At 40.6% G+C, this 15,070-nt stretch overlaps 1 protein-coding gene across 5 annotated transcripts in view; it reads right to left on the bottom strand.

The window, feature by feature from the left end:
* plce1 (phospholipase C, epsilon 1) overlaps positions 1-15,070 on the bottom strand; it is a 60,910-nt gene that overhangs the window by 17,950 nt on the left and 27,890 nt on the right. For 4 of the 5 annotated variants that reach the window (XM_079477196.1, XM_079477198.1, XM_079477197.1 and 1 more), the window contains exons 3-6: positions 10,645-10,891; positions 3,765-4,081; positions 494-639; positions 72-330 (exon numbers count right to left, since the gene is read on the bottom strand). In XM_079477196.1, coding sequence (XP_079333322.1) covers positions 72-330; positions 494-639; positions 3,765-4,081; positions 10,645-10,891 — 969 coding nt within the window. Of the gene's footprint in view, positions 1-71; positions 331-493; positions 640-3,764; positions 4,082-7,072; positions 7,182-10,644; positions 10,892-15,070 lie in introns of those variants that run through there. The other variant, XM_079477200.1, reaches the window with a different exon arrangement.

Here is a 15,070-nt window from a genome sequence, read left to right as displayed (position 1 = left end):
TATTATTGTAACCTTAAAAGGCAATTCAATTTGACCAGGAAATTACAAAATTATCAGTAATTTATCTTCACCTCAAAAGAGTCGTCTTGAGAATCAAAAGACGGACTCAGTCCGATAATGCTGGCACCGCCGTCGAGAGCTTCGCTGAGTTCCTTCAGGAAGACGCCGCAGAACGGCACCACTTTGCATCCAGGGATGTTGAGTGCACGGTTTACCACTTTCTTGTACTCGGAGGACGACTCGTGTTGAGCCATGGCGTCTTTCAGCCCACGCATGGTCTCAATGTCGGCCTGCTCCATAAACTGCCACATCTTTAGCACTTTACGAGACCTGAGGGAATAAACCATACGTTTAATTTTTCTGTTAAGTCTTCCTTTTGCTCCTTTATGTTATGACTATTGTAGCTCTCATCCATCATATTTAAACTTTTCATTGTTATCAACGGCAACATTTATTTGGACACAGAAATGCTCTCGAAGGCTTAACATCATACCTGAGACCTGCCAGGAACTCCATGACGGCGTTGTAGTTGCCCATGTCCCAGCAGCATTTTGCCACGTGGACGAGATGCGAGAAGACCTCCCTCTTTTCCTCCATAGAGCCTGCAGTGAGGATGAGCCAGGTCACCCATGAACTCACCTGAACACACAATGAACACACATCAACACACGATCACGAGGATCTACCATGCCTACAGCAGTCAGGGCTGGCCTTATTCAATACTGATTCACTTCTCAGATCTGGGGACTCATTTATAAACGTTGCGTACTCACAAAAGGAGGCGTACGCCGCTCTCCAAGCAATAATTGGTGTGGTCCTTCACGCAAGCACTAACCCAGGCGTACGCACAAAAACGGGTAAAATTAGAAATGTCGGCAGATGGAAGAAACGATGTCCGACCATTTCTTTTTTATTTCGCCCACGGACCGAGGTTCTGAGGCTACAGCATTTACGGCATCTGCAACCTTTTGCCACTCAACTCCTTTTTTGGTATTAGTAATGCCCACACTGTGCCCTCCAAACAACATTTTTCTCCACTTTTCCACCTCGCCAACGATAACTTCTACTTCACATTGAGTGACGTTACGTTTTCTTTTATTTCCTCTCTGTGTTTGCCATGATTTCGCAATCGATGAATATTAACTTGTGGGCGTTTCACAGACTATTTATGGCCAACTATGGGAGTGACATGAAGCCGCAAAAGCTGCGCTACATTTAGAATTGATTGTGATTTATTAAGGGAAAACTGTATAGGGTGTGCGTGCGCACGGTTTTATAAATCTGAATATTTCTCTGCGTACGCACATCCTATGTTTCATCCGTACGCCCCTTCTGGCGCAAATCCTACACAAAGTTTTATAAATGAGGCCCCTGATCTTTAAAGACCCTCTGTTTACGCGAGTGATGAAATCAGACAGCGGAGTGAACAGTAGTCATATAAGAACAAGTTCAGTATCAGGAGAAATCTCTGTACCACAAATGAGAACAGCCGTGGCAAGAGACATTGTTGGTTAAGTTACGTTGAAAAAGTAACTAATTACAAATTACATTGTCAACATTGTGTTTAGATACTAATTCTTATGCGAATCATTACTCAACACTAGTTCATTTGTAGGAACCTTAATCACATGGAATTAAATAACTTGAACGTAAACATTACAGTTGCAATACATAAACCATAGGAGTTTCAAAAACGTAAAGTAAAGTTCATACAGAGAAAGTACTTCGACAAACTGGTCCAGGAACATTTCATTTATTTTATTTTTAAATCCTACAAATATAATAAAATCTTAAAGACATTTTGATTCGGTTATAAATGTTCTGTTTGTTTTGTTTTTAAAAACTGAAACGAGAAGTTCTTCTGAATCTGGACCAGTGTTGTTGACATTTGCCAAAGTGGTCTATACAGTATGTCATTCAAGTTCATCATAAGTAAAATAATTAACTGAAAATGTAAATGAAGGTAAATCATTTAATTTCATGAATTAACTATTTAGTGGTTAATTAACACAACCCAGAATTTTCATTTTTGGGTGAACTCTCTTTAAAAAAATATCAGAAGATTGGAACATCCCGACAACAAGCACAGACGGTCTCTGTACTCTGGGGCAGAAATGTCAGAGCTAACATTTTGTATCTTTCTTTGTGTTCAACAGATCAAATAAATGTATACCGGTTTGGGACTACTTGGGCGAGTAATTCATGGCAGAATTTTCATTTTTGAGTGGACTGTCCCTTTAACAGTAATGTTCTTACACCATCTCTCTGAATGTTGTGTTTGTTGCTACTACAGTTCAGGTCTAGTAAACGACACACAAACAAACAAGTCTTCAGTTTAAAAATAAGGAACAGTATTTACCCTTAAACAAAGTCCCACAATCTGGCCGTCTCTCATAGCAGCAATCGGTTTAAGCACAAATATTTACGCGATGGCGTGTTGTAGCTTACAACATCTCTCAGAAAGCCAGTCAGTTACATAAACAGTTCTGCCGGGGCCGTCGGGTGCGTTTAATGCAAGGGGTCGGTCACACTCTTCCTGAGCGCACACGGCAGATCTGACACCTTAAAAACACTGCAGCGACACAGCACGCTTCAAAGAGACCCGCTGTCACACGTCTGTTCGACAACCGCAAACAAATGACCACAACAAAGACAAAAATAACACAAGACGATGTTGGTCTGGGAATGAGTCCACGGGTAGCACGGGGATAAAGAGAACAAACCAAAGGACGCTGGGATCATCATCATCTCAAGGGGATGTGACATATTTCTGTTATGTAATGGTTCACACTGACGCCTCTGATCTACTTTCTCTTAATCAGATGTGTAAAAGTTAAAGAGACAAACTTTATGTGAGAAGAGTCTCAGACTGATTTCAGATGGCACGAGTTTTAGTCAGCGTGAAGTGAAGGTCAATATGAACATCGCTAATCTGCATCGCTAAGTGTTATTCACGTGACCATATCTCTGCTCGAAAATGAACTAGAAACAATATTTTAATTTGAAATGTGGGAGAAATATTCTTAGTTCACAGAATGCATGATGGATGATGTCATGGTTGTCGCGAGCATCAGATGGTTTTGGTGTTGAGAAAATAACGCACTGTCTCTTTGTCAGTGTGGGTTAAACTATTTTGGACGTAAAACGCAAAAATGTCACATATTCAGAAAGTGGATTATGTCCCGTTTGCCTTTATCTGCAGAAAATGAAACCTGGAGAATCAGGTGAAAATAACTCAAAAACTGCAGAGAAAACAAGATTCACTTTTAAACAATATAACATATTTCTACATGTATTTAGAACATTTCTACAAGGATTTTTATGTCACTCCTGAGGTTTGATTTTGTTGAAATTAAACAAACACTGGACTGTATCGACCTCTATAAATAATGCATTTTTCAGCGGTTGTAAATATAATCAGAGATTTGTAAGTATTTATACTGTATATTGACTTTATTCGTATGAAAACGCACTGATCAAGATGACTCACAGTACCCAAATGACCCTGTGTTATCAGTTTCAGCGGTTATTATCTGGGAATAATTCCACCTTGAAATATCACTGCCGACCAATCAGGATCAAGTATTCCAGAGAGCAGAAATAAACTGCAGTAAAAAAACATCTCTAGTGATTATGAACTTAATTCAGAACCAGCAACAGAACAGACACGAGTCACGTCCCTCAACACACTGTCAACAGATCCCAACTGAAACGCATTTAAAACGATAGCATTCAAAATCAGAGATCAACCAAATGCCGTTTACCTCATTGAATCTCGTGACGAGGTCTTCCACGGTGTTGTGGAGGTCGTTCTGTGTGGTCATGGTGGGGGCCGACAGGGATGCCTTCAGGTGCGGGTGGCGTTTGTGACACTCGGGGCTGCTCAGGTCTTTTGTAAGGAAGCTGAGGTAGTCGAGAGGAAAGACGCGCTGGTACAGCTGCTGCTCCTGTTCCGTCAGGATGGTGGCGATCTCCTCCGGGAACTGGATGAGGTGCCGCAGGTCAGCGAGCTCCTTGCTGATGCCCGTCACCACAGACGGGAGGATGCTGGAGTTTGCCATGGAGCTGCACATCTGCCGCTCTGAGAGACCGAGTCAGAGAGAGACACATTAAGATCCGCTAACACTCAGACCCAACCTCAACATCCAACTGCTGCAAACGACCGCTGGCAGTTATTGCCACACATCCAGGCCGGAGATAACCGCGTTCACCCAGAATCCCATCATAATAAAGAACAGTATATACAGTAATAATTACACCGTGACGAGAAGTTAAAACACGTGTCTACAACAGCACATAAACTGTGACAGTGATGAACCATCGGATGAAGTCTCTGGAGTCGCTCTCTCTCCCGGTATTTACATATCTCCACTGTTTGCTCGCATGAGATTAGCATCGGAAAACGTATGCCAGGCTGGCGCTCGAGAGCTAGTCTAGCAAAACTTAAATAAATACTCTGAATCATGCTGGTCTGGACAGCGTCAGTGTCAGAGGCTGCGATGTGGCGTCATGGCGACCGGTGGAATGGGAGGAGGAAAGACACGCTTGAAATGTGTGTCCTGTCTGAAGCGCTCTGATAGGATGGCGTGGCGTGTTTTACTTAAGGTGTAATGATGCTGTCTGGAGAGACATCACTTGGTTTTGGGACAAAGTCTGATCGTTTAAAAGCTGTAGAACGTGAGCCAAACTGATCATGTTGAGGTGGGTTTATGAGATGTCCACAAGCATGTCATTAAACAGCGCGTGCATCTCCCCTCCAGACATCTTTTGAAGCACATGAAGGGATGTGAATAGACTTCATTAGCTGTGAATGACTTGCACATGACTTGTCGTAATTCGTATAACAGAGGTTATTAATTTGCAAATACACTTTGCTTTTCCTTTCGAAATTTGGCAGACACTTTACGTTTCGTGAAAATGCAAACGGCTTGCATCTGCGTTTGAATTATGTCATAATTTTGACATGAAGCGAATCAAAAAAACGCGTTTGCAAATACAGTTTGAAAGTCCTTTTTCATTTAGTCTGCAAAATCCTTCCATAAACCGGTGTAGTTCAAGTCACAATTTACCCCCAATGACGTTCCGTAGTACGAATAAAAAAAAGGGGGGACATTTTTAAGTGAACTACCCCTTTAAAGTATGGTTGCTATAGTAAAAAATAAGGTTCATTTTCAGGGCTTTTATGATACAAGTAAAACACGTGAACATTTCTGAAAATGTGCACAGATAAGGTTACATTTTCATCAATTCATCATTTCAAAATTCATTTTATTTCAATTATCCGATTCCTAATCTTTTGATTCCGATTCTAGAATTGGAATTGATTATCAATCCCCACCCCTGCCGCACTTGTTTGAGGTCCTGTAATTGAATCGCAGAGGTGCACTTCTCGCCAAAATCAGCTGTGATGAGAACACGTGTACATGTTTACATAAAACACACTTTCAACTGAAGACTAATGCAGATCAAGACTTATGAACAGTGAGGTTACGACCAGCCAACAGCAGAAACGCTTGATTTACAGCCAGTAAAACAGACTTATAATGTCGCTCATATCACATCTGCTATGAAGAATGAATGACAGCGCTTCTCTAAAATAACTAACCTGTAACTGTCAACACGGACCAAAAAACAAGACAAAACACTCGCAGTCTTGAACAGTAAAAGAGGAAAAATACAACACAAAAGAACGTTTTAAAATTGAAACATCTCGTTTACCGTCACATGTAAAGTTGAGGCTTTTGTAATATTATTTGCAAAATGCATTCACGACTTTTGAACATTTGAAATATATGTTTAATCAAATATCTAGTTGAAGATCATTACTGTACATTTGGATGTAGCGCAGCCCCCTTTTAATACAAGTAGTCCGTCAACGTCCCCGTTACCTTATATATTAAACATATAAAAAGATGCGAGGCAGAACAAAATGTTAAAACGTCCTCAGTTTGAAAGCAAGAAAACGCTGCACAGTTGCAGACAGAACAGCCTTGAACACCATGTTTCGATTCATTTAAAAATAAATGAGTATCTCACGTAGCCTTGAACGCAAAAGACATGAGAAATCTCTTTCACAAACCCGAAGATGCGTGTGCCATCAAACTCGATGTGCTTAAACTTAATGTGTTGACAATATCATTCACATTCAAAGCAATCAAGACAAAAAAACCTAGATGACCGGATAATAACAATAATCCTCAAGACTGTAAACACATCTGCATCAAGCTGAAAAATAATAGACCAAAGCACAGGGCTGTACAGTGCGAGGCGAAAATCTGCCTGTGCTAAGAATACATTTACCAATGTTTTAGATCGAGACGCACGCTTGTGTGAGGTGGTGCACCGCTATTTGAGTTGTTTTTGCGTATAAAACTTGGATAAATATTTAGTCCATATTTAGAGTCATGTGATATCCGCGATGTGTAAACAGGAAAGAAATAGCGGAGGCGCGATCTGGCTTTCTATATATGTCACCTGCTTGTTTTGCGGGAATGATCGCATACAATGCAAAATAAAAGTCTGGTAAACTAGAACATCCAGATTAAAAACACAGTATCGTATCATAACATTTCCAAATAATTTAGCTTTTCCCGTTACAAACCCGTTAAATATTTGTTAAGCGTATATTTTTTCGAACATAACAGACGTTTATACTTGTGCTACAACTGTCTGGCCTGTTCTTCAAAACTTAAACCTCTGTAGCACCAGTTACGTGCAAAAAAAAGTGCACGTACAGCCCTGCCAAAGCAAATCAACAGTTTATATAACACTTATAGTTCAGTTCAGTTATTATTGTCAATGAGCAAAACATTACTAGAAAGCAGCAAGACGAACTGGAGTGGATGGTTTCATCCATGCATTTTCTTGTACAGTAAACTCTCTTTTTCGAAGAAATACTGTCTATACAAACAGATATGCGTGTCCTTACATCACACCAAACCTGCTTGTCTTTAACCCCACTAGTACATCACAAATGAAGTGATATAAAGATCTCTCCTCCGTCACATACAGCGTACCTGAAGACACACACACGCTGGTTACCGCGGCAGCACAGAAGTTAAACGTCACTTACTGCGCAGTCTGTAGTTCATCCTCTGTGAGTGCGAGTGCTTCATAGTGCCGGCGGCCGGACGCCTGTTCTGACTGCAGCTGTCTGCTCTCTACTACCACCAACCTCTCTCTCTCTCTCTCTCTCTCATCAACACTCGCTCTCTCCATCGGCCGCCCCTTCCCGGCAGGTCATGTTACGAAACAGATGAAAGAACACATAGTGTTAAGTGCACAGAGACTCGAGCAGACGGAGGCTAGAGAAGAGCTCGCCGGCTCAGAGTCCACTGAGAACAATGATTTATGCTCAGGGTACGTGCTGGATCGTAGCCATCGTTAGACTTCCCGGTACACGCTGATCAAGATCTCATTTAAGAGAACAACCGACGATCGTACAAGTGTGTGAGATCCAAAATAAACTCTTTATAAAGCTGTTAACAATTCAATCCATTTGCAGCTTTAATTGAATCATTTCCTTCCTTACTTCCGCAAAACACAAAAGAAGATATTTCGAAGAACAATCACGCGATACCATTGTATGAGCACAAAAGCATTAGTGTTGTCTAACACTACAAAACACACAGGAAGGTCTCGGCTTGTCTTTCACAGTCACAACACGAGACGTGAGTCACCAGATGCCCCTGATCTCAGCTCTATATAAACAACACACGGGCAGATCCCTGAAGGTCTCGGGTTTGAATCCTTGCCGTCACACGCGACCTATTCCTGTCCTGCTTCATTCATCACCGCATCTTCTTGAGTGGCTCTTTTGAAACTTCATCAAACGTTCAGGTACAAGCAGGTGTTTGGCAGAGGGCTACACTATTGAAGGCGACTCCCTGTGGATGCACATTATATGAACCTCTTTTAATAGCAAGATGAGAGAGAAATCTGAGAGCCGGATCTATTGACACTCCAGCCTCAAAGGGAGGTGTACTCGGTGACTGCAGGACCTGAAAGAAACCAACAACTCCTAAAATATTCCTAATAAAACACTACTGAGCTCTTCAGAAAATGTGTGCTTGGAATTATTTTAAGTTGTTATCTTTTGTTTTAGAATTATATTCATATTTTTACTATAAAAAATATCATCTATTTATTTGTTCATATTGCTAGGTTTCATTTATTTTAGTTTACTTTCAGTTAATAATTTACTGCCTCAATTTAACCGTCTCTTTATTGCTATGGCAAGATTTTTCTAAGTTTCTAAATGAATATTTTATTTGATTCCAATTTACAAATGTACTGTATTACATTCATATTGCATATATTCATCTAGCAGATGCTTTTATTCAAAGCAACTTATGAAAAATGATATATTTTGTGTATTATTTGATTTTGCACAGCACGAGAGATGACAGAAGCGTAGTGGAAGAGAGAAGGAGAATCGGGAATGGACCACGAGATAGGATCAGAGCTCGGGTTCCCTGAAGCGCAACCACGCCGCATGTCATAACACTTGCCCAGGAGCATTTTACAATTTGTCAACATTTTTTGTACTAAACCTGCGGTTCTCAGGACGTACGATAAGCAAGTGAATCAACCCATCAAATGTTCTAACTTGCACATTGTACCAAACCAATCTTGTGTGTACAGAACATCTTTACAGAGCCCCAAACCAGTGAGAACGTTTATTTGATAGACGTCCCACGGCTCATCAGAGTAAAATAATGCTGATGTATTTGTAGGGTCACCGACTCTCACGCAGTCATCCTGTCAGCTGGAACCCGGCCAAAAGTTTAGAGTCATACGGATTGCTTTACAGATACGCTTTGCCAACTATCACGAAAGACTGTCAGGTTATGCTTAAAACGGATGAGAGCCAGGCGAGAAGATAATGTGGCCAAAATCGAATTATTGAAGTGGAGCAGCTCAGTGGTAAGAGCATTGCGTTGCACAGATACCAATGTAAAACATATAGGATAATTCAATGCAAGTTGCTTTGGATAAAAGTCTCTACCACATGCCTAAATGTAAATGTAAGCTGGGAGACGGTGCAAAGAGGCAGAAGTCACACTGTTCTCTGCGATGCTCACACAGCACCTGATGGAGGAGACGGGGAGATTTCCATCAGTAACCTCAAAATGCACAGCAGCAAGGTCATTCTTATACACAACAGAAACCAGTATCCTGCAGGAGAAAGACACAGCCGTACCTTTTCTGGCACTCATCAGATACACTATGTGAATCATAAGAGAAGAACTGGACGCTGATGGAAAGAAACGTCAGAGATCTTTAGGGAATGATCTATTATAATCAAAAGACATTGAAGACACGCTATAGAGATACAGTGCACACCAGAGCAGAAAGTCCCTTTGTGACTTTTTATCCATTGAAACACAGGCGTTATAATACAGTGGGAAAATATCCCGTTTGCTTGCCACAACTAATTTTGTCCCCACCACTTCATGAAAAGCGCTCCGTCTAATACAGATATTTGGTTTCATTTTTGTTTGTAGGAAACCAACAAAGTCAAAAGCATTTTTTTCATTTAGAGCAGTGGTGGCCAACCCATCAATCATTAAGACATTTCCTGTCGATCCTGAAAGAAGGTTACTAATAGAGAAACGAATGGACAAATGTGTGCCTGATTAATGTTCAGTTTTGCAAGCGCATCTCTTTCTCATCATTCAGCGGTTGTATGTTTTTCAGTTCTGCAGGACACTTTTCACGGCTGTGTAAATAATGACTCCCTGCGTGAGTTTTTAATGCGACCGTTATCATTAATCGCATTGCAGTGTGGTGGGCGACTGCACGTGATCGCTCTTCAGTGTTTCTGCAATGTCGGAGATCACTCACAAAATGTATTTTGATGTTGAGCTTTTGTGAAAGACAACAGTCGCTAGTCTTCACATTGTTGTAGTTGTGAATGATCCGCAGGTCTGTTAAACTGCACAGCTTTCAGTACTATCTCATCCTATTTTTTGTATATTCCATACTACATTATCTGTTTCACAAAATAGCCAAATTTTTTCAAAGACATTATTAGACGGGTCGAAATAAGTAGATAAATGATTTTAAATGAATGCTTTACGTTGTTGTTATTATTATTAGGGCCTGTTTATAAAATTTCCATCTACACTTAAAAATAATACCAAAACTCAAAGATAAATCAACACAAAACTACACCTCATCGCATTATCCCTGTTGTTTAAATTATGCACGTACGAGCCGATTGCCAACCAAACACACGACTTAGTTTGACTTGCCTCGTGCGGTTAATGTCCGGCATTTCAGACCAGACGTATAAAAAACGTATCGAGCACAGAAATACTACGTCATACACTCATTTTTTAACAAGTTGACCATGTTAAGCATGAGAACCCAGCACGTTTAACAGTGTTAAGAAGTCAGAATGGATGAAATCGCATGTAACCCCATCTTTAATGTCAAGCTGTCGTTTGAATTACAGTCCTTGAATTTGTATTTTTGAACTTTTTGACTGGTAGATCTTGCCTTCATCAAGTCCAAGGTCTGGGATCTGGGGCTCAAAAAGGTTGGTGACCACTGGTTTAGAGGATTATATCCAGACTAAACAAATGCATAATACCCTGGAAACCAATTGCGATTTATTCAAATCTTAAACGATAAACTTACCTTTCAACATAGCTCGACCCGTAGAGCCAGTGGTGAAGTTGGGCAGAGAACTGCGGGATCCGAGAGCGGCCGTTGCCTCCAGCAGGGCTCCGCTCAGATGAGCTGCAATGCTGCTTCTATGAGAACAAGCCCAGAATCTAATCCGCTCCTGAGAGACGCACGGCCATGACACCACACCGGCGAGCAGCTTTCTGGATGGGTGCAGGAAAAAGACTGCAGCATTCACGTCAGGTATGACATGATCAATCTGGAGAGAAGAGAGACAAAAGGAGAACATAAACCAACATGAAGAACAGATCTTCACTTAGACCAACTGACTGGTCTCTTATTGTACCTCAATACACGTCAATAACATTTTTATATTAGTGAGAGAATCGCTTACAGTTTTGAATCTAGTAGGATTTATGGCACTGCTTGTTGATTTTGTCCTAAAAGAGAAAGGTGCTCACCCTGTTTATGATACGCAACACTGACCAGTCGTTGGATGAGCCTTTCATTCATCACTACGTTTAGTTTTTAGAGCCTCACAACAGAGGTTCAATCATACACATAATATATAAATGAACACATGAAAGGTAAAACACTCAGCAGAATGTATCACAAGGTACATTAAAGATTGTTTTGTTACTCAATGCGCACGTACCCGGGACAAAGACACACTATAACAGCAGAAATGTCAGTTATTGAGAAAGAGTCTCATCAGTGACGTGACGGACACCTTCTCGCTCTGCAGGGATCAGCCGTTATTTCACCGTTATATGACCGGCACAGCAATTCAACCTCCTGGAAACTCATTACAGCCGTTGTCTGTGGTCTTCCTCAGAAACCATTGACCCAGCTTTCCTGCCACCGCCAAACGCTGTTGAACAGCGAGCCGTAAATAAATTCAGTGCCAGATGTTCAGAGCTGAACTCAAGTGCCCGCTACACAAGGGGCATGAAGAAACCTTGAGGGCATTTCATTTGGGTGTGCGTAATGACATGACGAAACATGCACATGTCAGCATTGAGGAAAGGTTAATGTCTTAGGAGAAAAATAAGAATCTCAGAAAAGCAACAATGAGGCTGAAAGACCTTGAAAGCTCCTGTAATTGGACGCACAGTGCGCTGCGCTGCCAGTTGAGGATACGGGAGCTTATTGCCATGGCAACCTGGATGAACGATGCTTGATAACACTTAGCAAGTCAATTACTCGTTCTCATTTTTTTCACTTCAAACACAGAGCTGGTCAGATAAAGAGTGAATCCACTTATGTAAGGAGGACATGCTCTTTTGAAATGGTCAGGGATGGTGTTTATGAGAAATTGGGCAGTTTGGATGGAGAAAGAAAAGGTTGAGGTGGTATTCTCATGAAATTGATCAAAAACAGCAGACTGATCTCTAGCCTCGATTTGCAAATATTTAAAGCTGGCATGAAATCATAAACTAGTCGAGCACTATACCAAAGCATATAGTTAAAAAAACCAAGCATATTTTTTGTGCAAGTACTGCCTGTCAGTTGAGTTTGTGACAAAACATTTTACAGTGTTTACATATTGTTAAAATGCATGTTGTATTTGTTTCATAAAGTACAAGTTCATTTTATAATGTCAATTTTTTTGCATTTTGTTTTTTATAATGAATAAAAGACTATTGTTCCCTTTATATTTCATCATTGAGAAAAATTCTTTAAATCTCGTCTCGTTCTCGTGAACCCAGCCTCGTGGGTCTCGTCAACCCCTAGTGCATCCCTAACTTTTTTATTCATTTATTCATGTGCCTTCATAATCTTTAATAAAAAAAACTGCCCTCCCCTTGGAACAAACTTCGCATCACTTCCTGTCATGAAGAATGGGCTCATGTTTCATCATGGGTGGGTGCCGAGGACAAGTCCGCTGGGGAATAATCCTCCACCATTGACTGCAAACTCGCTTTCAAATCTGCCTCCAACAATCCAATCAGTTTCTTGATGTGGGAAATTTAGTCCTGCCCTCCATTTTCTCTCATTTAAGATGCCGTTTCACCCAGATATACAGCATAATGCGGTAAAGAATACGATCGTTACTTCCGCTTCATGACAACTTTAATGTCACTTTGAAAAAGTGCTTTTCGAAAATAACAACCACGTTGTAAAAAAACGATGTCAATGTGACATGTCAGAGGTAATATAAAACACAAAGGGTAGTAGTGAATTATTTCTACACATGGTTAACATGAATAATACATAATACATACATTTTCATGCAGTAATTGACTGATGTACATTAGGTTTCATTTCCATTTGATGTATACATTAGATGTTCACCTCTGTCTGCTGTCAATTATCCTTCACATACTGTGATGTCATTTGCAACCTAAGCTGGATAATACACATAAAACAGATGCATTATTTAATCTATTATATCGGTTTTATAAGTGTTTTAAACAAGCTGTACAAACCTAGACTGTTCATAAACGTGGAGCCAAATAAACAGAAAACAAGAAAATCATTTTCTTATTATTTCTTCACCCTCACGTCTTTCCAAAACTTTTTTCTTCTGCACAACACAAAAATATATTTTTTGGGATGTTGATACAAAACAACACCCATTCACTTCAATTGTATTACCATAAAACCACTGACACATTTCTCAAAATATCTTCTTTTGTGTTCTACAGAACAAAGAGCTATGAGCAGGTTTTTCATTTTCATGATTCTGGAGTGAACTCTTTTTATCTACTCTGTGATTTGCAGAGCTTGCCATCCTCAGAAGTCCCTCTCTTCTTCATAATGACTCTTTAATGGGATGGGTTTCCTGTACCGTTCATGATAAAAGCAAAGTCTGCATAGGTCAGATCTTAAACTGGACCGTTGGGACTAAAATCTGCACGTTCACCAGACGCCTGAAGTCAAAACCTGTTTGAATGTTGATATGTGGCTGCTCGACCAATCTCGGTAAGGGTTACGGTAGGTTACTAGGGCATGTTTTAATTTACAACACAGATGTACAGAAAACACAGTAAAATAGCCAAAAATATAATAAAATAAATAATTATAGATGCACGATAATTTATCGTTCATACCGGTATCAGCCGATAAATGGTACTTTTTGATGTTATCGTCCGATAATAAAATGCAGGCCGATAAATTCTAAATATTTTTTCCTAGTAAACCGCTTCAGCTGCACGCTGCTCACAGTTAAAATACAGTACAGTACAGTTAAAATACGAGTCCAAGACTGGTCTCGAGTACAACAACACTAGCCAGGACTTCTGAGTACAGCACGAGAAAACTCATTCATGGAAGTTGGGTAAAATCAGATCAGTGCTCACTAGAAAATGTTTTGCAAGAATTTGCCCTACAGCACCTGACACCAAAACACCACGGTGAATGTGGCACGTGTTGAATGTGGCAAGAAAAAATCTTTTGAAGAATGACATGCTTCTCAGTCCTTTCACTGAAATAAGGCCCCAGGCGTTGATCCCGAGCCAGGACAGCAGGTGCATCGCTCACCTCTTACTGGCATTCAAAGAGTAAAGTGATGACCGTCTCCGGGCAGAACTTGGCGTTTGTGAAAACCCTATTACATTATGCAATACAAACCCAATAAACCAACACGTCAAATTCAGTTGATCGAACCTCGGACGTACATTCTCATGAGATTAGTCAGAACTATATCTGGTTTTAAATTCAATAAAATCTCACTGGAGAAATATTCACAGCTTAGACTGTGAAGGTCCCGCAGCCAAACCTCGTCTCTGTAAATGGATATGGAAGTATTTGGGCCGCTTCGGCACTGACCCCGTCTTGATGTTCCCTGGACAGTAATCCAGCAGGTGCATTGTGGAGGCCAGCGAGTCTCTGGTTGGTCTGAAACTCTATCCGCAAGGGTCAGTGTCTCGGTCCGGCTCAAAGGCTGTGGACACTCAGGAACGGCAGGAATACTTCAGGAATGACAGACATGTAGCAGCTGTGTACAGTGCTCGGCACATCCAGTCCCCCGCAGACTACAAGACACTGACACACCACAAAAAAAGTTGCGTAACGTTTTTGCTTTGAGTCTGGTCACGATAAAGCAAGAATCAATAGTCATATAACAGCGTCATTTAATCGATTTGAGGAAGCGTCTTTGGGATTCATTTACAAACCAAACTCTGTGCCATTTTCTATAAGGAATCTTTATATGGATATTTCCTATAATTCACATTGATCATTGTGATGTCCGGTCCTCAGGTCTGAACCATTGTTTCTGATAGACATGATGTTTTAAATCGCCAACTTCAAAACTACCGTAAGGACATTTGTAGAGTTCAAGCACCATGAAAACTCTTTTCGAATAAAGATAATGTCTTCTCCTCCAGAATCTACAGTCAATCCCGACTGAACGTTTCATTTGCATGACAGAGCTGAATTTGCACATCAATCAATGCATCTTTTCATTTGTTTTAGTTAGAACACACATGAAAGC

The sequence above is a fragment of the Barbatula barbatula genome (assembly GCF_947034865.1).
Source record: "Barbatula barbatula genome assembly, chromosome: 16".
Lineage (NCBI taxonomy): Eukaryota > Metazoa > Chordata > Actinopteri > Cypriniformes > Nemacheilidae > Barbatula > Barbatula barbatula.
The sequence above is the reverse complement of the archived record's forward strand: the minus strand, read 5'-3'. Positions and strand labels throughout refer to the sequence as shown.